This window comes from Phalaenopsis equestris, unplaced genomic scaffold (genome assembly GCF_001263595.1).
Source record: "Phalaenopsis equestris unplaced genomic scaffold, ASM126359v1 Scaffold000224, whole genome shotgun sequence".
Lineage (NCBI taxonomy): Eukaryota > Viridiplantae > Streptophyta > Magnoliopsida > Asparagales > Orchidaceae > Phalaenopsis > Phalaenopsis equestris.
This window is the reverse complement of record NW_018164666.1, coordinates 3,530,026-3,553,820: the sequence shown is the minus strand read 5'-3', so window position 1 is coordinate 3,553,820 and position 23,795 is coordinate 3,530,026. Positions and strand designations below refer to the sequence as shown.

At 36.6% G+C, this 23,795-nt stretch overlaps 2 protein-coding genes across 3 annotated transcripts in view; both read left to right on the top strand.

Annotated features, from left to right (window-relative positions):
* The window catches only part of LOC110023524 (vacuolar protein sorting-associated protein 35B-like), a 40,608-nt gene extending 19,618 nt beyond the window's left edge, over window positions 1-20,990 (top strand). The window contains exons 15-22 of one of the 2 annotated variants that reach the window (XM_020722991.1): window positions 11,814-11,903; window positions 17,426-17,515; window positions 18,644-18,712; window positions 18,790-18,870; window positions 19,001-19,108; window positions 19,203-19,306; window positions 20,276-20,389; window positions 20,475-20,990. In XM_020722991.1, the coding sequence (XP_020578650.1) occupies window positions 11,814-11,903; window positions 17,426-17,515; window positions 18,644-18,712; window positions 18,790-18,870; window positions 19,001-19,108; window positions 19,203-19,306; window positions 20,276-20,389; window positions 20,475-20,685 (867 nt within the window). In that variant the 3' untranslated portion in view covers window positions 20,686-20,990. The remainder of the gene's footprint in view (window positions 1-11,813; window positions 11,904-17,425; window positions 17,516-18,643; window positions 18,713-18,789; window positions 18,871-19,000; window positions 19,109-19,202; window positions 19,307-20,275; window positions 20,390-20,474) is intronic. The other variant, XM_020722992.1, reaches the window with a different exon arrangement.
* Window positions 20,991-21,295: 305 nt separating this feature from the next.
* Window positions 21,296-23,487, top strand: LOC110023593 (pentatricopeptide repeat-containing protein At4g32430, mitochondrial-like). Its single transcript, XM_020723080.1, has 2 exons — window positions 21,296-21,308; window positions 21,362-23,487. The coding sequence occupies exons 1-2, from the start codon at window positions 21,296-21,298 to the stop codon at window positions 23,485-23,487; spliced, it is 2,139 nt and encodes a 712-aa protein (XP_020578739.1).
* Window positions 23,488-23,795: the final 308 nt, after the last annotated feature.

Here is a 23,795-nt window from a genome sequence, read left to right as displayed (position 1 = left end):
CTTTTCATACATAGCACCCAATTCTTATGCATTTACTTATCTCACGTCCAAACTTTGGTTTTGACGAGTTAAGCACCCTACCTATAGGAAAAAGTGTAATCCACCTTTTCATACAACTTTTCAAACATAAGAAAAGTCGCTTAACTTGTAAAAATAAATATTTTTGGGTGTGAGACAAGTAAATGCATAAGAATTAGGTGCTATGTATGTATGTATGTTTGTGTGTCTTCGTGAACAGCTCGTGTTCGGCTCATTAAATAGCTCGTGTTTGACTTGTTTGTTTTAGTAAACGAGCCGATACAAACAAATTTTTTAAGGTAGAATTATAAACTAACAGAGCACAAACAACCCTTTGTTCACGTGTTAACCCTTTGTTTTCTTGTGTTTGGCTCGCTTGTTAAGTAAACGAGTTAAACACGAATAACCTTTGTTCGCTCGTGTTCGACTTATTTTAGCTCAAAATAAAGAAATTATATATATATATATATATTATTTATATAATAATATATTGTATATATTATTTATATAATATTATATTATATGTATATTTAAATATAAGTTTAAACCTTAATAGCTCACGTAGTCATGTGGTTTTGGGTCTTCTATTGCATAGAGTTAGTGTAGGTTCGAGTTCAACACTCTACATCTATTTTTTCTTATCAATTATAATGAGACAATTTTTAGCCGAATACGAAAAAGAATATTTAAATCGAGTCAAACACGAACACACTGTTCCCAAGCTAATTTTGAACACGAGCCAATTTTAAACACGAACAATGTCGAACAAGCCAAGCTTGAGCTCGCTCAAGCTCGACTCATTTACATCTCTATGTGTATGTATGTATGTATGTATGTGATTTGTAGGTATAATCATATAGTTAAATAGTTGTGCTAAAATAGTTAATTTTATGATGTTTGCATTTGCTTTGTACTTGAAAGATAAATATAATATAATACAATTGAAACTATATGTATTTAATATATTGGCCTGTCTCTAGCCGGACGGTAGTTTACATCATAGTTTGACTGCAAAGTAAGTATGTTTGAATGTATATATGTATGTGCTAATATTTGTCAATGCTTTTTTGATTAATACATGTTAATTCATTATAATTCGGCTTTGATAAAATATTTTAATTCAAATCAATATCAATATATATATAATTAATTAAAAGAGAAACTCGTGGCTCCTTACGCGTTAATACTCAAAAAAGGTTACAAAATATGAGAGGGATAGTGGATTCCCAACTAAAAAGCAAAAATACATTATAAAACCTAGGGGTTCTAAAATCCACAGTACAACGCGACGCCAAAAGAAAGCACAAGCAAAACGATATATCAAACCCAAAATACAATTGACCCAAAAAAGATATGCTTCGAGCAGCGCTAACCAATCCTTTCCTGCGCCAAAGAATATATTACACCTTTTGAAAGACGTTGCAATCTTAGAAAAGATGACATGCAGGCAGAAAAGCCTCACACGGTGCCTCGAAGGCATCAACCAAGTAAAACCAAAGATTAGTAATAGGTCAGACCGAAAGAACATAAATCCTGGGAGAAGAGTTAGCTTAAAAGTGAGTATTTCCGGCAACTATTGTAGAATTGACCAAAAAAATTACATCCAACAAGATTAGTGATAGGTCAAGCCGAAAAAAGGCAAGGGAGCCAAATAAGACAAACCGTGAAACCGTATAGTGGAGGAAAAAGTAACCACTCTTCCAGCAAATAGGCATAACCAAATAAAGTAATGGTGGTAAAAATGTAAAACATTGAAAGCATAACGTAGGAAGCCCAGCCAAACCGAAAACAAATGAGGAGAAATTGATACCATAAGGTGAGCAATATAAATGCTATGCCTCCCAAAGCAAAAAACTATAGCAAACCCAAACATTAGCATCTAATATAAGGAGAGTCAAGCAGATGACCATTCAGAAGAGTGCGAAGATGCGATATGGGTAAAGTGCCACAGCTAACATTAATAGAATTTCTGGCCAAATGAGCTAACCAATTAGCTGGAGAGTTACCTTCTCTGTAAATAAAAGACGGATGAGAACTAAATTGTATCTATTAATATAATCACGAATTCTATTCATATTGGCAAGCAAATCCCTTCGAGGTGTAGTGGTATTGTAGAACTCATCCATAAGCGATTGAGAATCTGTCTCAAAAATGATTTTAGTAAATTTAAGACGAGCCCCAACCTGTACAACTAAGAGAAAAGCCCAACTTTCGGCCTTCAAAGGAGAGGCGACACAAATCGGAGAGACAAAATAATATAAACACTGTCCAAAATAATTCCATAAGCCCCACCTGCACCAGCCGCGTTGGAGACCCAACTGCCATCCATGTTAAATTTAACCTAGTCAGTAGGTGGGGGTTGTCATCTGAAGATGGTCATCCTACCCACTTTAGACTGCATAATATCACCCGACAAAGATATGAAAAGGTAGACCCGTTTGAAGTGAGCCAAGATATTAAAGATAGTAATATAAGGAGCAGACAAATTGTTACCATACTTAGCCTCATTCCTCGCCACCCAGATGAACCAAAGAAAGAAACACAAGAGGATACAAGAGGATACCACCGCAGATTTTTATCCACCGAAAAAATAATTTTCCAAGTATAAAGATAATCCTCAATAAAAAAAGAAAGCGGTTATTTTAAATTGAAATGGTTACCCAATATATTCCAAATATCAGCAGTAAAAGGACATAGAAAAAATAGATGCGCAGCCGTTTCGGAGTCCTTTTTACATAAATAACATTGGGACACCATTTTCAAACCTTTAAGCTTCAAAATATCATCCAAAGACAAAAAATTTAGAAAAATATCGATAAGAAAAACGAGATAGAAGGAGAGATAAGCTTGTTCCAAATAACATTACTCAACCTCCAAGCACTATAGGGATAAATATATGTATAAAACATTTTGGCAGGGGAAATAAAAGCAGTAGATTTCCATAAAGGAGAGTCCTTCATAGTATCCTTTATGGGAAGTTTAGCTATCTTAGCCGCCTCATGAGCTCCAAAATGATCATTTAATTTATTGACATTCCAATTACCTTGATGCCAAAGATCCGAGATAATTGTACCTTGCCGCAACGTGAGATTGTCACCCAGCCCCCACTTATCATTCCAAACCGAGATATTGCCCTCACCAACATCCCAAAAAATAAAATTACGAGCCAGAGTTCTCTCTTTAAGAATGACTTTCCAAATTCTAGAGTCACCAGCCTTCCATTGAACAACAATCGGATGATGATAAGGGCAATATTTATGATAAAGGAATTTAGCCCATAATGAATCATTAGAGCGAAATTTAAACCAAAGCTTGCACTTATTAATATTAGAGATTTGATTAAGACTTTTAAGCCCTAACCCTCCAACAGAAATAGGCTTGCAAACTTTATGAAAAGAAGTCCAATGCTTATTAGAATAACTACCCGACCAGAGAAATCGATTGAAAAGTCTCTCAAGAGAAAGTTGAGTGTTCTTCTTGAGATTAAGAATTTGCAAGACATACAAAGGAATGCTAAATAAAATACTTTTAAGTAAGGTGAGGCGACCCCCATTAGAAAGAAATATATTCCTCCAATCATTAATTTTATTTTTGATCATTTCAACCACCTAATCTAATTGGGTTTGCTTCCTACGCCCTCTCAAAAGAGAGGCGGAGTGAAAGCCAGTGAAAGAATAGCCCAAGAAGCAACTGAGCTTTTAACATCCTTCCTAAAGAAAAAATTACATTTTTCTTTGTTAAACCGTAACCCAGAAGCTTGTTGAAATTCCTCAAGAACCCTCATCAACACCTTGATGGTAGATTTATTGGCGTTAGAGAAAAGAGTAACATCATCCACATAAGCAAGATGACTAACAAGAACCTTGGACTTATGACAGAAATGATTGTACGATTTGTTAAGCTGCATATTATTGAAAAGACGAGAGAAGTAATAAAAACAATGATGAAAATAGTAGGAGATAAGGGGTCCCCTTGCTTGATGCCTCTTTGGGCTGAGAAGAAGCCATAAGAATTGTCATTCACCATTACACTATAGTGATTATTCTGAAGCCACCGTTGAATTAAGGAAATGAAATCACAGTGGAAACCACGAGCACACAAAATGTTAATGATGAAATTTCAACTAATAGTGTCAAAAACGTTTTTAATATCAAGCTTTAAGATCATATTACCACCCAACACTTTTTATCGAGATCTTCAATAAGCTCTTGAGCAAGTAAGATGTTACTAGTGATTTCCCGGCCATTAACAAAAGCAGACTGATGCGGCGAGATGATCTTAGGTAACATAGGCTGAAGTCTAGAAAGCATCAGATTACTTAAAACTTTAGAAATGACGGAGGTGAGGGAAATATGACGAAATTTATCCCAACTGGACTTATCGTTACCCATAGGGATGAGCACAATCATGGAAGAGGTGAAATACTTCCCGGGATCCTCCTCCTGAAAGAAACTTTGAACAACAAGGGTGACTTCCTTTTTGATTAGATCCCAGCAAGAAACATAACAAGAAGAGGTAAACCCATCCAACCCCGGAGCTTTGTTGGTGTTAATGTCCTTCAAAGCCCATAAAATTTCCTGCTCAGTGGGGATCTCACAAGGGGAGGAGGAAACATACTCCCGCTCATCATAAAAAAGAGTATTGACCGGAATAACCTGAGAGCTGTTCATAAAGAGATCAGTGAAATAATCAACAACACTTTGACCAATATCCTTATCCTGAGTATAAAAAGTGCCGGAGGGGGAACAAATTTTAAGGATTATATTAGTATTTTTCCTTTGCTTAATGGAGGCATGAAAGTATTTAGTATTACGATCAGTAGAGGAAAAGTTGATATCATTAGTTTTTTGCTGAAGAAAACTTTCCTCCAAAGGATAGCCTCCAGGAGTTTAGAATGGGCAGTGGCTAAATCATCAACATGTTGAGTAGAACAAATAACTTGTTTCTCAAGCTTGTCAACTTAAGCTCGAGCCTCCTTAACCTTCCTGTGGACATCACCAAAAACATTTAAATTCCACTTACGTAAATGCGCAACGACCTTTTTATGAAGCTGCCACAGGATGAACCAAGGATTTCCGACACAATCAACATTCCACACCTATTGCACAAGATTAAAAAAAGTCTCATGAGCGGTCCATATGTTAAGGAGTTTAAAATGATTGGTGGAAGGCTTAAAAGTGAAGGCAAGCGATAATAAAATGAGATTATGGTCAGAGGATGGTCAGAGGCAGCATGAGTCAGAGGCAGCATGATTTAAATGACTAACTTTAGAGACATGAAAGTGATTAGGGAAATATTGATTGCCAAAGAAACGACCAAACCTCTGAGCAAGGGATCCCCATCTCCAAGTAAAGGGAGGACCCGAAAAACCGAGATCAAATTACCCAGCCTCATTAATTTTATCACAGAAACGACTGATAAGCGATGAGTTGCATCTTCCCCCTCCTCTTCTTTCAGAAGGTTTCATAATCATATTAAAATCTCCCCCACCAACCAATTATCAGTAATAGTGCCCCTCATCATAGTAAGTATCTGCCATAGATGATATTTATCATGGAGAAGAGAACTGACATAAACAAAAGTGGCCCAAGCAGAATAAATATCATGCTTAAAATGAAGTAAAACAAATCGCTCATCGTCCTAAAAAATAATGAGATCAATATTATGCTTTCAAAATATCCAAATTTTGTTGTTTTTATTAGAGAAGGAACTATAACGTTTAAAACTTATACGAATACAATATTTGTTAGTGGAGACGAGAGGCTTCAGAACAACAAAAATAGAAATATTATGAACCCTACATAAGTGTTTTAATCTGCTAAGGGAGGAAGGGTCCCCGACTCCCCTAATATTCCAACACATTATGTTAAACATTGTGTTTCACACAACCCCTTCTAGAATATCTAGAAGAAGTGCCGACCTGGTCACCATCAGAGAGAGATCTTCCATCAAAGATGATATTGTCTTTATCAAGATCTATAAGCTCGTTATTCCGTTTACTTTTTTCATACTAGCCTTTTAGACCATCCATTCCTCATCTAACACATTCTTAGCAGCAAAAAGATCGGCCTGGATCAAATTATTTCTTTGACAAAGAGCAGAGCCAATTTCCTCATTGCCCTCTTTTTCAAGAGAAGAAGAAGTTAAGCTTTTAGGAGTAATGTCGATAGGAGGGTCTAAAAGCATCCTCTCTGATGCAAGATCAACAAAAGGAATATTAGTAGTTATTTCAGCAACTTTTTCAAAGCTTTCACAATTATCAACAGGAACTCTAGAGATGTTTTCTATCTCATTCTCAATAGTATCAATATTTTCAACCAGAAAATGAGAGTTGTTCAAAATATCATTACTAACATTAATAGTAGAAAGCGGAGCCACATTTTGAAGCATAACAAAAGGGGAATTAACCACATTCTCAAAATTTTCAACGGGAAAAGTAGGGTGGTTCTCAACAACATTGCTAACATCACTAATAAGAGGCCTAGTCACATTAAAAGTAATAGAAGGTTGCTCGAGGGGATACCCTTGTAATTTCATTTGGCTCTGTAAGCTCAGTAGGCCCAACAGGTTGCCCAACTTCTTTGAATTGAGGAGACGTGTTTTTTTTTAAATGTGGATGTAATCTATTGCAGTGCGTAGGAATATGACTAAACATTCGACAATGTGAACAGTAAGGAGTATGATTTTCTAAAACCACTTTTTGCCAATACCCTTTAAATTTTGACCCAATCCATATCTCGTCACAAAAATGTTGAGTAATATCCCGCTCAACGAAAACACGAGCCTCTGAAACAGATAAGTGGGTCCATCCATCTTTAAAGGTTTTCCGTACGCCACAACAATGGAGAATAAAATCTCGTGATTGAACAAGTGAAACTTTAATCCCGAGAAATGCACCCAAACCGGGATTGTAGGGGGTTCCTCCTTAGGATCAAAATCCTTTGTTCACTTCAAGATTTTCATGGTGACACCAACAATTTTAATGACACTACTAAAAAACAAACAAGTATAGTCCTTATCGTTAGCTAACTGAATAAGAATATGACGCCCATCTAGCAAACCAATTTTCTAGAACCCCGTAAGTTTCATCTCATCAAAATCCCTACGAATCAACTCGAGCTTAGGATGCCCAAATAAAAACTTCCCAACAAGAACATGCATAGCTGAAGACACTAGAATATTGGATTCTTCATCAGAAACAAACATAGCGAATTTACCATTTTTATTTCCTGTTTTTCGAATAAAATTATAATCACTACCCATAATCAAAGCATCATGAAACTTTTGAGGAAAAAACCCCATATCGCTAACCTTGGCGGCTTGGCCCCCAGAGAGATCCTCCGCAAAGGTCTTATCCATCAAAACAAAATAAGCAAAAAAAATTCACCGAGACACATACAGAAAACCAAAGTCAAAAACAGAAACTAAAACAACACCTTCGAAACCAACGAGGAGCAAGACCCGACAATCCCAACCAAAAAACAAAAGAAAAACACAGAGCAAGAAATAGAAAACACAAGAAAAAAGCCAGAAGCAATCCCAAATCAGGAAAGAAGAGCAAGAAAAAACAAAGGAAAAACACAATCTGGAAATCAAAAACCAAAACTAGCGGAAAAAATCGTAAAAGCCAACAAATCTTCCAGATCCGGATCTAGGGAGATCCAAGCATGTGAAAAAACAAAGAAAGAGAACGAAACAGGAGAGGTCTCACCCAATCCAACGCCACGAAGCGAAGCCCTAGCAAGAATGCCCATTTTCGCCACAGCTCTCAGACACCTCCATTCGAAAAATTATATATATATACATAATAATTGTTATTGTAGCTATATAAAACTCAGAATTTGTATTTGTAGTTATATGATGATATTATATTACATGATTTTACATATGAAATTTAAACATAATATATGCATGGCATTTTTGTGGAGTTTGCAAAGTTTAATGAACTAATATTCTACCTCAGTGGAGTGGTTTCAGATACAGACTATAGATAGCGTAATAGTTTACCTCAATATAAAAAATGCTTAAGCTTTTGTCTGATCCTCACCCCCAATCGAACAGTGAAGTAGCTGACTTGCTATAACAAATTATAATAGGTGGAAAGTTAAGAAGAGGTAGACATAATTTTGTGTTTAAAAAGGGAGGAGAGGAGGTGCCCTTTATATATAAAGTGAAAATATATTATAATATTGGGATAGGAGTGTAGGAGATGTTAAATTATATGATGAGCATACCAAGGCAAAAATGAGATATGATTAGCATTGATCAATGAAATAAATTTAATATGATTTTATTTAATTTTAGTATTTTAATTTAATAAATAGTATGTATTTACATATCTAAGACCTAATGTTTCATATTTACATCTATAAAATTCAAATCGTTAACATTACATAAAAAAAAATATCATAACTACTTTTTAAAAGTGAAATACACATTTTCATGCATAGATTTATCATGCTGAATTGTTATAAATGTAAATATGAAAGTTTTGGTGTCAGATATTTAAATACATAAGAATTGTGTGGTATGTATGTAAATAATTTAGTTTTTTTAAGGTTTGTTTATTTATTTATTTTTAATATGTTATATTTAATATTAGGATAAGATAACTTGAATTAAGTGGATGATTAAAGGTCCCATACTATAAATAGGGTACAATATCTAATTAAATTATTTTTATTTGATGCAACTCTTGAAAGAAGTCTGATTTTATAAATATTTCATTATTACTAATTATTAATATTAAGTTTTATTATTATAATATGTTTTTTTTTAATAAATTCTTCCGTGTGAGATGCCACATTGAAATCGACATAGTTCCTTTGATATCTAGTTTCATGTTTTATAAAAAAAATGATCGTTATGATATTGTATATGATGCCTGTAGAAGGAGAAATATTTGCGTACGGAAAGCGTACGCAGAGTTGCGTACATTTTAAGCCTTTCGCAGTGTACAGTTAGGTTACAGGAAAAATTACCCCCTTAGTAATTCTTCCCGTAACCTAAGTGTAACCTAACTGTACCCTCCGAAAGGCTTAAAATGTACGTAATTTTGCGTACGCTTTTCGTACGCAAATATTTCTCCTGTAGAAGACCGTAATCGTAAGAACCAATTGGTTTCATTAGGTAATGCGGCAGTTTAATTAGAAATTTTGTGCAAAACCTATAATAAGTAATGTTACGGTAAAAGGCAACTGAAAGAATACTGATAACATGTATCAGTGTTAATCATGCAAATCTTTATTTTCATCCTACAATCATGGTGAGAGTTTGTGCCAATAATTCAATAATGAATGATCAAAGGGTATACTTTTCGAAATTTATTGGAACTGTTATTCTTTGGTCTCACAGCCGTTTAATGAGCAGCATCATAATTTTTACCATTTGAAAAGTATTCAACAATAAAATAAACCATTCCAAATCGAAGTGCATCGCACCATAGTTTATACGCTAGAATGTTTTGCACGGGTAAAAGTATATTTACCATGATAATAGATGAATATAGTTTTTCTATAAGTAGTAGGCAAGTGGAATTTTAAATAATTAAGGAATTAAATTACTGAACTAGATAAAAATACTATATGAGGTTATTGTGAAAACAAAGTTATTCAAATATGTAAATTTAATGGAAAAACATCAGCTAAGTTAATTGCAGTGAAGTACCAAGAGTCAACACATTGAGGAAATGCAATGGAGCAAAAGCGAAGGCATCTCTGTCTTTTGATTTGTATATTTCGCTATCGTTCCTGATGGATTCCTTAAGAGCTTGAAAACTACCATCGGTGTCCAGTATGGTGTGTGCACAACTGATGCGGGTGCTAGCAAGGGACCGAAGAAAATTTGCGTACATAAAACGTACGCAGCTCTGCGTACGTCTTATGTACGCAAATTTTTTCCCAAGGGACCAACTGAACCGGCCGAGGCAAAGGCCGGCTGGACTGGCCTATCACATTAAAAGCGAGAGGAGCCTATCTTGATCCTGCCCTAGTTATTCTCCACGGCCGCCGAAACTTCCCCTTTCCTTTCCTGCTTGCCGCCGAAGGGGAGGGCCTTTCCCGTCCAATTTTTTCTACTAGTAAGTGTATATGTGTTGTTTTCTTCTTGTTTAGGGTTATGTGTTTTTGTATTTCTGTTTTAGATTCTTATGTGAAGTTCTTTCCCTTTTCTAGGGCTATATCCGAGGAGGTGATGGTACTCCGGTTGTATCCTACTCCGAGGGAGTGTTGTATTTTCCCTTTTACTCTTACCTAACCCTTCTCCCCCCCCCTCTCTTCCACTTCCGACCTCTCCATACTTCATCCCAACACCCAGCCGCCCTTCCTGAACATACCAACCTTGCTGCCAACTTCCCAAATTTCCTCCATGCACTCAATCGGCCTTTTCCAGTGGCCTATCCTGCTGTCCAGACTCCTTCCCAGCCTACCGAACCCCTTCCCCCGCATTTCTACTTGCTGTCCACTCCTCCAGACCCTCCCCACTTCAGGCCACCCTCATTACTCCTTCAGCTGGGCTATCTCAGCCCTCCAGATTACCTACCAGCCCCCGATAATCCTTTAATTGCAGCTACTGTTGCTTTTCAGCCCGCCTACCTGATCCCAAACCCCTTCCTAACCAACCTGCCAGCCACCAACCCTCCCCCATAACCCTACTATGTTGCCGACGCCACCCCGCTCTCGAATCTACTCTTCCAGCCCTGGCCGGAGATTGGTCTTTTGTTGTTTTTACCTTTCCATTGTGTCTTGTTGTAGCTCCATTTCTATATTAATAAAAGTTTGCTTTTGTGTTCCGCTAAATCCTAACCAGTTACAGGGTATGAACAACTATACTGTAATAGGGAGCTCTGTCCATACCAACCGAGTGTAAAGTTGACGTTAGTCATAGCTAGTAACTAACCTTTACTTGCTGATTGCTGTTTATGTGGCACAAACAATTTCAGCTAAGGAACATCTGTTGCAGCCACTGAACCCCACTTCTCATGAATTGAATTTGCTGCCTTCCTGTATGAAGCAAACTAGAGTCATGCTTTTAAAAATACATCTTTAGAATGAAAAAAGTTAACTGAAGTAATTATGAGGCATTTCTTGTATGTTGGAATGTTGGATTTTAGAATATACTTGCATGAAACGGCAGTTTTTGCATTTTGGTTGAAGCATCATTTGTTAGAGCACATTTAGAAATCAAAAGCATACCTTTAATTGTTTTTAGAAAAGTTACCCATATAAGGTTTTTTTTGGAACTTGATGAAATTCCAAACTATTGCATCTATTTTATTTTACAATCTATAAGCAGCATAAATAGTTATTGTACAATTATATCTGCAAAGGTACTCAAAATGGTAGGTTAGGTTTAATCACCTGTAATTTCATTTGTATTTTTTTACTTATTGTGCTCTTCTTCAATTGTCTATAATGCTAGTTTGTGTTGCATAATAAATAAATTTCATACTCAAGGATTAAATGTCCATAACATCCCGAGCATCTTTTCTTTGCTCTGTAGTTCTGTTGCTTTTAAATGCTAGTTTGTAATGCGTAATGTAGATAGTATTCCAAAGATTTCAAATGTAAGTCACTTGCGTTGTCTTGTGTGTTTTGGCTTCAAAATAGACATATTGTCCTGAAAAGCTATTAGTCCTAGAGTGGCACTTTGGTCTCATTTATTGTGAGCTCGTAATTTACGTAATAATTTCCATGTTCTAATCTAAAGAGTTAAAGATTTTAATGCCTCATTTCACTGATTGACCAAGTTTGCAATCTTTATTATTTAAATTGCACGGTAAATGATTTCGTTTGCAGATCATTCAAACAGTTCGGAAGCATATTCTTCTTGGAGGACCTAAACGCCTCTCTTTAACCGTACCACCACTAATATTTTCTGCTCTTAAGGTTTGTTTCTTTGGGTTACCTGTATCTGAAATTGTTTTGACTGGATTAACCCATGCAATTACCTGTCATTTCAATGCGGAACTGTTGTCTTGACCTTAATTTATTATTTATTTTTTTTTTATTTTTTTGTCTTGATCTTAATATGGTTTGCTCTTTAATTTCTCTTTTAAATTCTAGGTGGAATGACCATAACTAGAAATTCCTGAACGTAATTGCATTTTGGTGGTATATATTCAATATGGAGAAATTTAAAAATTAAGTATTGGATTTGCTTCATCATGGATATTTTTATGTATGCTTGTGCATATATATATATATATATATATATATATATATATAAGACCTGTTATGCTAATTCATAATCATTAGGTCTATTGAACAAAATGGAGATGGATTTTGGAAACTTCATTTTCCTTTTCTTTTTTATTATATGCTACATGAACTATCAATTCTATTTTGTCGTCTTTTCACACAATTACTTTCAATATGAACTTTGGAATCATCCTTAATTTTCTAAAATTTCCATATTAATTGTTCTGCTCAATTTCTTAGTGCATTTTCTATTCTCCTTTGTCCGCGCCCAAATCGTAAATATTTTTTTCAACTATTATATTCTCCATTGAGGCTATCACGTCCCCTCTAATTTTTTTTTCAGTTTTTTTTAAAATCATGTATAAATTCCATTTTAATTTTTTGATTTACGCCACAAAATATTTTCATTTATTTTCATCTATTGTATTCTTAATAGTTGTTGCAGCTCTTTGATACCATAGTTAACCTAGACAATACTAAGAAAAAAAATATTATTGCTGTAAAAGCCAGTAGTTAAAATCAACACACGGAAATGGAAAATAACAACAGACATGACACACAAACTCAACTAGAGTTGGATCCTGGGGTGGCAATTGTGGTCGGCGAGGGTTTGGAAGCTGGCAAGGTGATGGATGAGGGGCGGTTGGCAAGCAGGAACTGCAAGACGGCTGTTTCCCATGTTCCGGACAGCAAGCAAGCAACAGGAATTGTTGCGGGAGGGCTGTTCGGTGCAGTAGCAGCAAAGGGGGAAGGGAGGAGCGGCTGGGAAGGCAGGAACAGCAGTGGGTGGCTGTCCCAGGGCTTGGGGATGAAGTATCACAGCAGTTGGAACGGTTTTCTGGTGGTGGCAGCGAGTAGGGGATGGCTGGACAGCGGGCAAGCAGCAGGGTTGCTGTTTTTCAGATGGTGGCAGCGAGGAGCAGCGATTGGGAGTGATGCAAGAAGGTTGTGGAAGGGAGGAGGTGGCAACAAAACTGGGAAGGAGGGAGGCGGCTGGTAATGGGGGAATTGCAAGGAAAAAGCAGCAATAGCTGCTGGTCTAGGGGTGGCTGCAGTAATTAAGGACTACGGGGAATGGCGAGGAGCGATGGAGGAAGAATAAATCATCATTTCGGGAGCGAGATACAACCGGAGCACCATGAGAACCTTGGATACATCCATCAAAGGGTGAGATGGAGATGCCGGCTGCTTTCTCGAACAAAACTCATGAAAACTGAAAACCTAAGACACAAAAAACAAGTATATATGTCCTATATTATTAGGATTGGACCCACTGTTTAAAGCGGGAACCAAACTTAAGAGGATTAACTGAACGACTCTCTCGCACGTGCGTCTGTTACGTCTATGCCTAGTATAAGAGCATGTTTGTCTTTTGTATGCCTAAGGGCAATTTAGTCTTTTATTATTATTGTTTTTGGGTATAAATAGACTTATTATGTTTAGGGTTAATGGGTATGCATGAGATTGAGTTGTGAGTCTTAGGTCTAGGATTTGGGAGAGATTTTCTACCTCTCAAATTGTAGGAATTGGGAGAGATCTCTTACCTCTCAAATTGTAGGTGCTTAGCTGTTGTATTTGTGTGAGTTGTTTGGAATATCGAAATGAGAAATGTGTTTTGCCCTAATTTCAACAAAAATGCGTTGATTTCTATGCCGAATCGTATCAAATTGGTATCAGAGCCTTTACAGTTTTGCTGAAATACGAAATCTTTAAAATCATGGTGATCAGGCATCCGTCACGCGACTGCATCGCGCCGCCGTGGCTGAAATTCACAATAAACTCACGATTGGAGGTAGTTGCAAAGAAACACGTGGGTTCACGATGTTTTGGGAAGATATCGACGGAATCTGCAGCCGTGAATCATGCGAGCTGGGAAGCAACAGTTTGGAGCGTGGGAAGGAGACAACGGGTTCACGGCTTATAGAAGGAGGCAACGACGAGCTCGCAGCTTACGGGAGAAGGCAACGAAGCAGAGTTGGAAAGTTATGCTTTTATCGGAAAGGATCGCTGCGTGGGGGAAGAATGACACATACCTAGACCCGATAATCACCTCCTTCTGCTCCGTACTCATTCGAAGCAGTCGTTATTACTGCTACATTGTCAGGGCTTATAGTGACAAGCCACACCTTTTCTCCTTTTGCTTTGTCCTTGAGATCCAGCCGCGAACAAGCTAACTTTGAAGTAACCACACAATCGTGGCATACAGAGGCCTAAAACTCCCTCCTTTGCTTTCTCCTGCTTGGTCTTCGCTTGCGGTGGAGATTAGAGCTAAATAGGGATGACTTCGACGGGATTACAACCTATCGAGGATTCGTAACTCTGGTCTTTTTTCCCCTCTGGCTTCGCAACAAAATTGAGATTAGAGTTAGCTAAGATGGCCATGTGGGGATTGCGGCGTACAGAGACCGCAAACTTCCATCTTTCTCCTCCGTGATACACTAGCGGGATGACGTTGTCCAATCACGAGACAGTTGTTATCCAAGATTCCTGAAGTCAATGACCAGATTAGGCGTGCACTTGGGATGTAACCTCTCATGATTTGGGAAGCTGACAATGGAATTACGACATTCTTGTCAGGATTCGAGATAGTTGCGAAGCCAACCACAGGATCGTGAGTTTCAAAACCATACAAGAAGCAATGTCAGTAAAGAAAATAGATGCTTTGGAAGAGAAATTAGAGAAAGATGCGAGCCAAATCAGATTTTAAATGGAACAAACGTTCGTGACCATAGAAAATAGTTTCTTCCATAGAGAGCCGAATGGAGGACAAAATCGAGAGCATAAGTGAAATGCAAGAAATGATAAAGAAGATAATGGAGTTTCACACAAAAACGCCTCCACCTGTCACAACGGACTCCAACAGCAACAACCTAAAGTATTCACAAGACATGAGGGCAACATCAAAGCTTTAGGTGGATCGGAAGCTGTGATATCGAGCGAGGAAACCCATAGCAGACTCAAGCCGCTACACTTTGAAGAAGTAATACGACATTCAAATGCTTGAACAAACAAAAGCAAATCGGATCAAAGTTGACAGAGATGGAGGAGACGCATGAGACGAAGTTGACAGAGATTCTGGTGATCGATAGGCCGCGGAATGAGTTATTTGAGACTGCAATATTATCTCAGATTGATTGGAAATCATGCTATCGACCGTTTTAGCTGCGGCCAATGGATGTGCACAATGTTACATTTCAAACTCCTATGGGTCACTATGAATTTCTGATTAAATGAAAAGTTGGTTAGATAATGACACTGGGTAGAAGCCGCTTGACCACCTTTTGCACATTAGTCAAGCGGCTTCTAATTTTTTTGGGTTTAAGCATTGATTTGTGAAAAAATTAGACTGCTGCTTGACCATTTTCTTGGGTTTAAGCATTGATTTGTGGAATCAATGAATCTAGCTTGATGGAGAATAAAAAAATTGCTACTATTCTAATAATTCTAGAGATTAAGTGTTGTTCAGTAATTTTTAAAATAATAATATTTTTTATTCGTTACCAAGATAGGATTGATAAATTGTTATGACTGTAACAATATGCTAATGACGAATTTGAATGTTTTATTTGAATCTGACAATTAGCTTGTTTTAGCCTCTATTAAAATTAGAATATTAAATAACCAGTTTAAAATTGTAATTTTTGAAATTAAATTGTTGAGCAAAATCATTTCCTATTTTTATGTCAAAATAGATTATTTAATATTAGACTCAAGGTTTGTTCAAACATCTTAATAACTTGGAGAGAGGAAATTATTAATTTGGTTTTGTATATAATTAAGAAGATTAATAAATTGATTAGATTAGATAGTTGCGTCTTCCCTTATTGTCTTGACTTAACCTTTAAATATGAGACAATAATTCTGAATTTAGTTATCTCCTTATAAGGCTTTATTGCTCTAAAGTTTGTAGACATTCTCTTTCTTTATAGAATATGTTTTCAAAATCAATTAATTTTATTTGAGCTTCTTGATAAATTTTAGTTAAGAAAAAGATTGCATTAATTATAGGAGTACATGGTATATGTTAAATCAAATATTTCACAAAATCGTTGTCAATTGCTGCTTTTCTAACATATTTTCTTAAGTAAAATAATAAACATTGAAGAAACAACAACAAGCCTTTATCCCACTAAGTGATGTAGGCTACATGAATCCTTTTTCTCCATTATGCCCCATTGAAAGAATAGTTTATTTTGAAATGAAGCTTTATTTTGGCAGGCTTTCAATAATAGTAAACGTTATGAATCCTTTTTCTCGGTAATGTCCTATTGAAATAATAGTTTATTTTGAAATGAAGCTTTCTGTCATCAGGCTTTCAATAGTAAACTTTTTTTTATTATTATTAAAAGCCCAAGGGCAGATTTTATTGAAATAGAAAAGATACATAAATGTTGTATGAGAGGGCGGGCCCAGTAGAAGCATCCTACCCATACGATACCAAGTACAGTACTACCCCAACAAAAGATACAATAAACTTTATATATATATATATATATATATAACATATAGATATATACATATACATATAGATATATACATATACATATAGATATATACATATACATATAGATATATACATATACATATAGATATATACATATACATATAGATATATACATATACATTTAGATATATACATATACATATAGATATATACATATACATATAGATAGATATATACATAGATACAGATATACATAGATACATATACATAGATACATATACAGATATACATAGATACATATACATAGATACATATACAGATATACATAGATACATATACATAGATACATATACAGATATACATAGATACATATACATAGATACATATACAGATATACATAGATACATATACATAGATACATATACAGATATACATAGATACATATACATAGATACATATACAGATATACATAGATACATATACATAGATACATATACAGATATACATAGATACATATACATAGATACATATACAGATATACATAGATACATATACATAGATACATATACAGATATACATAGATACATATACATAGATACATATACAGATATACATAGATACATATACTATATGTATATATATATATATATATATATACATGTATTTATGTATGTATATAGTTTATAGATTAGTTTTTAATTAAATGTAGAATAACTTTATAATTGTTTTCGTCTGTGCGTTAATGCTGTAAGCTTTTGATTTAAAGCTAGTGAGACGTTTGCAAGTCCATGAAGGAGATGAGGTCACTGAAGATGTTCCTGCAACCCCTAAGAAAATATTTCAGATATTGAATCAGGTTATTATTCTTAGTTCATCTTCTTATATATTCAATTAAAGTTTGTATTTTGTCGTTGTTGCTACAACCTTTCATAGAACAAAGGATAGGTTAAATGTGGAGAAAATTGAACATTTGTTAGCATTTTCTCTTAAAAAGGAAGCATGAACAATTCTCATCCCAGCTTTTTTCTACATTTTTATGTTAATAAAATTAGTTATTTTTTTCTTTCAACAAATTCTAATTATCCATTGGCGGAGAAAGAGGTTTTGCATATTGTGTCATGAATATTGAAAAGCAGCATAAATAAAAATTTGAGAAATGAAAAGAAACAGATGAACGTGCAATAGCTAAGATTATTTTCAAGGAGAAACATAGATAAATGAAGACATCCTTAGCTTGTATATACGCTATTACCTGGTTATGTTGATTGAATCAGCTAGCTTATTTTCCTGGAATTTCAAAATTTTCAACTCTTATCAATTGATGTCGTGCATTGTCATGAAATTTGAAAAGTGGAAAAAGAGGAACTATTTTCCAACATTGTGGAAATTATCAAGTTGTTTTAGTCATACTGTGATGAAATAAAGTACCCATTTTAAATTGTGACATGTTCTGAAATGAAGTCCCCTTTAGTTGATAACTGTGGCTGGACAGTGGTTTTGATTTTTAAATTGCAGTTATACCTGGATATGTGATTATGTTCTATATGAGTTAAAAGGCATGAATTGATTAGATTTCATTTGATTTGGATGTTTATAGACCCTTAATTTTATGATATCAACATTTTGTGTAATTTTACCTTATGATGCACAACTTAATGTTCATCAACAAAATCCTTTCTCTAGACTAATATTTTCATAAACTAAAATGTTGAAGGTAACCAAGATTTATGAGGATAACCAGTGCTATTTTTCAGGCTGCATGCTGTATCATGCAATTTAATTGCAATATCTTTTCGTCTACTGTGTATATTTTATTTTCCAAAACAACACTTTCTGCTTGAACACATGATATCACCATCATCATTAGCCCTTTGGGCCAGCCTTAAGAATCATTGAATACTTTCTATTTTTTAATATATTTTTCGTAAATTATTTCTTGACCCTATGCTATTCACTCCTATTTTTGTAACTCAATACATATCAGATTATTGAGGCGTTATCATCTGTTCCTTCTTCTGAACTTTCCTTAAGGTTGTACTTACAATGCGCAGAGGTATGTAAATTTTCTATTAATTTTATTCTTTGTCAGCCTGCAACAGAAGTTGTTAATAATTTAATTCTGTTTCGTAGGCTGCCAACGATTGTGATCTTGAACCTGTTGCATATGAATTTCTTACTCAAGCGTTTATATTATATGAAGAAGAAGTTGCAGTAAGTGACTTGAATATAAATATCAAATTATTCTTTTTTATCATCAATTTTATGTTTTGCTTGTTTGGTAAAACATTTAATTGTATCTGCTACTGATGTTCTTCTTTGTTTTCTTATTTGGTTTATGCAGGATTCAAAAGCCCAAGTGACGGCAATACATTTAATTATCGGAACCCTTCAGAGGATGACTGTATTTGGAGTTGAGAATAGAGACACACTAACTCATAAGGCCACAGGGGTGCGTCTTAAAACACTTTTTCATATGTTTTTATTCATTGTTGTCATGAACTTTTAAATTTCATTTTCACATGTATTTTGATCTTTTTTTACAGTATTCCGCAAAACTTTTAAAAAAGCCTGATCAATGTAGAGCAGTTTATGCTTGTTCGCATCTTTTCTGGGTTGAAAGTCAAGATGGAATCAAGGATGGAGAAAGGTGAGAATTGGCAAGCACTTTCTTGCATGACATGCTTTGATTTATGCGTCTAAACTAGGCTTGTAAGTGAGACAAGCCATCTCACGAGCTGGCTGAGGCTCGACTCATTAATGAGCTCGCAAGTTGAACTTATCGAGCAAGGAGCTCAAGCTCAAATTCAAGCTCGTTTATTAAACAAGCTCGAGCTGAAACTTGTCCAGGGTTGGCTCGTCAGCTCGACTTTTTTATTGATAGTCATGTCGATGATTTCTCTGGCGAGCTACCATGACAATCCTCCAGCCATCGATGCCTTATCCAGTGCGCCCCCATGATAATTTAATTTTTGGCTTTAGCTCGTGAGCAGGCTTGTGAGTCAGCTGTCATCATTGCGAGCTAAGCACTACCTCTTCATTCAAGCCCAACTCGAGCACAAGCTTGACATACAAGCTGAGCTCAAGTTGTGCATGACTCGAGCTCAGTTCGGACTCGTTTACACCTCTATTCTGAACACTTGTTACTTCGACTCTGCTTGGACAAGCTTTCCACCAAGCCGACAGATTGATCTTGATTTCCTGATCATCTTACACCTAATAACTTCATTTTGCCCGTCCTTTCATTTGACACCCTATTATGCAAATTAACTGTCTTGCAAGTCATGTTACTTTCTCAATAATGGGCTTATATATATGAATTTACTAATCATTTTTAAAAATAAATTCACACTTAAACCTCTGTATTTACATATATACCACTTTGGTGCTTAAAGCCTATGCATGAAAAGATGTATTTGATTTTTAAAAATGTAATAGTACTATTTTTTATGTGATATTAAAAACTTGAATGCTCTGTGTAAATATGAAAGTTTAGGTGTGAGATATGTAAACATGTAAGAATTGGGTGTTATGTTTTTTTTTTTTTAAATTATGCTCCTGTGGAGTTTGCTCTGTGTAATTATACTCTTCTTATAACTAACTCTTCTCATGCTTGCAGAGTTCTTCTATGCTTAAAGCGTGCACTGAGAATCGCAAATGCTGCCCAGCAAATGGCCAATGTTACAAGGGGTAGCAGTGGTCCCGTCACATTATTTGTTGAAATACTCAACAAGTACAACTATTTATTCTTTCAATTGAGTAACTTTCTCCCCTAAGGGCTTAAATCGTAAAATATTAAGGGCTTCTTTTTTTGGCAGGTATCTGCACTTCTTCGAGAAAGGAAATCCTCAGATCACAAGCTCTGCAATCCAGGGTCTGATTGAACTGATCATGACGGAGATGCAAAGCGACAGCTCGCCCTCAGATCCTTCGACGGATGCTTTCTTTTCGAGCACGATTCGTTACATTCAGTTTCAGAAGCAGAAAGGTGGTGCCATGGGCGAAAAGTACGAGCCAATCAAGATTTAGAAGTGCGATGCGGTGATGAGAGAGGTTTGGCTTCCTGAAAAAAAAATCCTACCGGCATTCTCATATTATTGTCAAATTTGAGTGATAAAATAATGTAAATTGTGTTATATTTTGTGCCGTCTTCATTAATTTTGATGTATTTCTTTCCTAAGTTTCTGCTGTCCATGCTGAAGTTGATTTATTGTAGTATTGTGAGTGTCAGTAATTTGAAGGACACTGTTAGTCGATATTTCTGATGCTTAATTAGGCTTTCACTTGCCGTTTTCGAAGAATAAAATCTCTACTCTTGCTGAAATCATGTGGAGTTTATGCTGACAAAGCCTTCAATTTTTTTTCAATGTTCTTCATTATGGTGAATTTGAATGCTTGAGGTCAATATGATACACCAAAAGAAAATTATACTTATACGAACTATAGAAACGTCATTCAATTATTGTTTTGAATTTAAAGCATAATTGAATAATAAAAAATAATTAGAATTTTTAATGATTGATTATGCTTTAAATTTATATTTTAGAAAGTTGTCTTATCCTTTTGAAAAAGCTTGAAAGGATAAGGTGTGATGGCCTGATTCCATGCTTCTCCGCCCTCACCATCACCCAGCTCTCCCATGGCGCTGCCGAGTTCCTCTTCCCACCCTTCTAATCTCAACACTGCTTTCAACTTCTTCTCCAAGCCCTCCGGCCATTTATCACCCGCTCCTCCCCATCCAGGCGGTGCTTCGCGCCGGCGGCAGCCTCGACCCCCTCCCTCGCCGCCACTCTGGCCCTCAAGCCATCCATCGAAGCCATCACCGGCGCACAAATCCACTCCTTCTCCATCTCCTCCGGCCTCAACTCCTTCCTAGCTGTCTCCAACTCCCTTATCAATTTCTACTCAAAATCCGGATACTTTGATAATGCCCTCAAGGTATTCGATGAAATGCCTGACAAAGATGTCATTTCCTGGAACACCATTCTCTGTGGCTTTGTTTGTGGCTACGATGCTTTACGATTCATGCAGAGAATAATGAGAGCCGGAGTTCCTCTCGACCCCGTGGCAGTCACCACCACTCTGTCAATCTCTGGATTTCTCCAAGATATCCACTTTATCCACCAGCTCCATTCCCTTGGATTCAAATCCGGGTTTGGCTACGATATACTTGTGGGCAATGCTCTAATCACGGCTTATTCTAGGCTGGCCTGCTTTCTCGATGCCAGGTTAGTGTTTGACGAGATGCCTGTGAAAGATTTGGTTTCATGGAATGCCCTGTTGTCTGGGCTCAGTCAAGAAGGCAATTTTGCCGCCGAGGCGATTCAGATTTTTGTCAGAATGGTCAGCGTTGAAGCCATGATCCCTGACCATATATCTCTCTCCAGCGCTATTTCAGCCTGCGTCCAGGATTCAAACTTACAGCTTGGATTCCAAATTCATGGCTCTGCGGCAAAAGTAGGCCTCGTTACCCATGTTTCAGTTTCAAATCTTCTCATGTCTATGTACTACAAGTTCAACAGCATTGACTCTGCAACCAAAATTTTTCTGGATATGAGAGACAGGAATGTCATTTCATGGACTACTATGATTTGTATAGATCCAAGCAGTGCTGTTCCTCTGTTTAACAGCATGAGATTGGATGGCGTGCAGCCTAATGATGTAACTTTAGTTGTTTTAGCCAATTCTGTATCGCCCAAACATGTGCTTCAGGAGGGTGAAATGATTCATGGTGTCTGCTTCAAAACCAGATTTTTTACCAATGTATATGTTTCAAACACCCTGATAACAATGTACGCAAAGTTATCCTCCATGGGAGCGGCAAGAAAGATCTTCGAAGAGATGGAGGACAAGGAAACAGTGAGCTGGAATTCTTTGATATCCGGCTATGCCCAGAACGGGCTTTGTGAAGAAGCTCTACGAGCGTTCTCCTCAGCTATCCTGTACTGTGTGCCAAACCATTATACATTTGCCAGCGTTATCAGTGCAGTTACTTCTGCGCAAACAATTTACTTAACTTATGGTCAGAGATGCCATTGCCGGATCCTTAAGCTGGGCCTCAGCACTAATGAGCATGTGGCTGGCACCCTCATTGACATGTATGCGAAGCGAGGCAGCATCGGCGAATCCTTGATGGCTTTTGGCGAAACAGTCAACAGGAGCTTGATCAGCTGGACTGCAATAATTTCAGCACATGCCAAGCATGGAAGTTTTGAGATTGTCATGAAACTGTTTGGGGAAATGCTGAGCTCCAATCTTCAGCCTGATCATATAACCTTCCTGGCAGTTCTTACAGCTTGTTGCTGCAGGGGTATAGTTAGTGTGGGACAGAAGGTTTTTGATATGATGGTGAATCAATTCAAGCTCGATCCATGGCCGGAGCATTATGCTTGTATGGTTGATATGCTGGGAAAAGCTGGGAAGTTAATGGAGGCTGAAGAATTTCTGGGGAAGATACCCAACGGGCCTGGTGTTTCAGCATTGCAGAGCTTGCTGGGGGCATGTAGGCTTCATGGAGATATGGAGATGGGAAAGAGAGTGGCAGACGCTTTAATGGAGATGGAGCCATTAGAGTCGGGGGCTTACGTGCTCATGTCGAACATATATGCTGATGCAGGGGAGTGGGAAAATGCAGCGAGTGTGCGGAGATGGATGAGGAACAGAGGGGTGAAGAAGGAGGTGGGCTTTAGTTGGGTGGATGTTAGAACTGGGAATTCTTCACACATGCATAAGTTCTCTTCAGATGATAATACTCATCCACTGACAGAGGAGATTTATGGGGTTACAGAGAGTTTAGGAATGGAGATGAGATTACTGGAACAAGAGGTGTAAAGTTTTACAGGCAGCTAAGTTAAAAATTAATTGTTAAGAGAGTATATTGAATTTGGGTCTCCTACTTGAAGAGAAGATTCTGTACCAACTTCTTCATAGACCTTGTGCACGGATTCCGTCACTTTTGGGCTTTACCATCATCATAGTTACAAGTTTCATTAGCTAGTTTTCTTTACTCGGACCCCTCACTTGAATATTGGTGTCAACATGTACACATGACCACAATGCACAACCTCTAAAAAAAACCGCAACTTTATTTGCCCCCCTCATTAGGACAAATACTGTTCATGTCCGAATAGTCAATCACC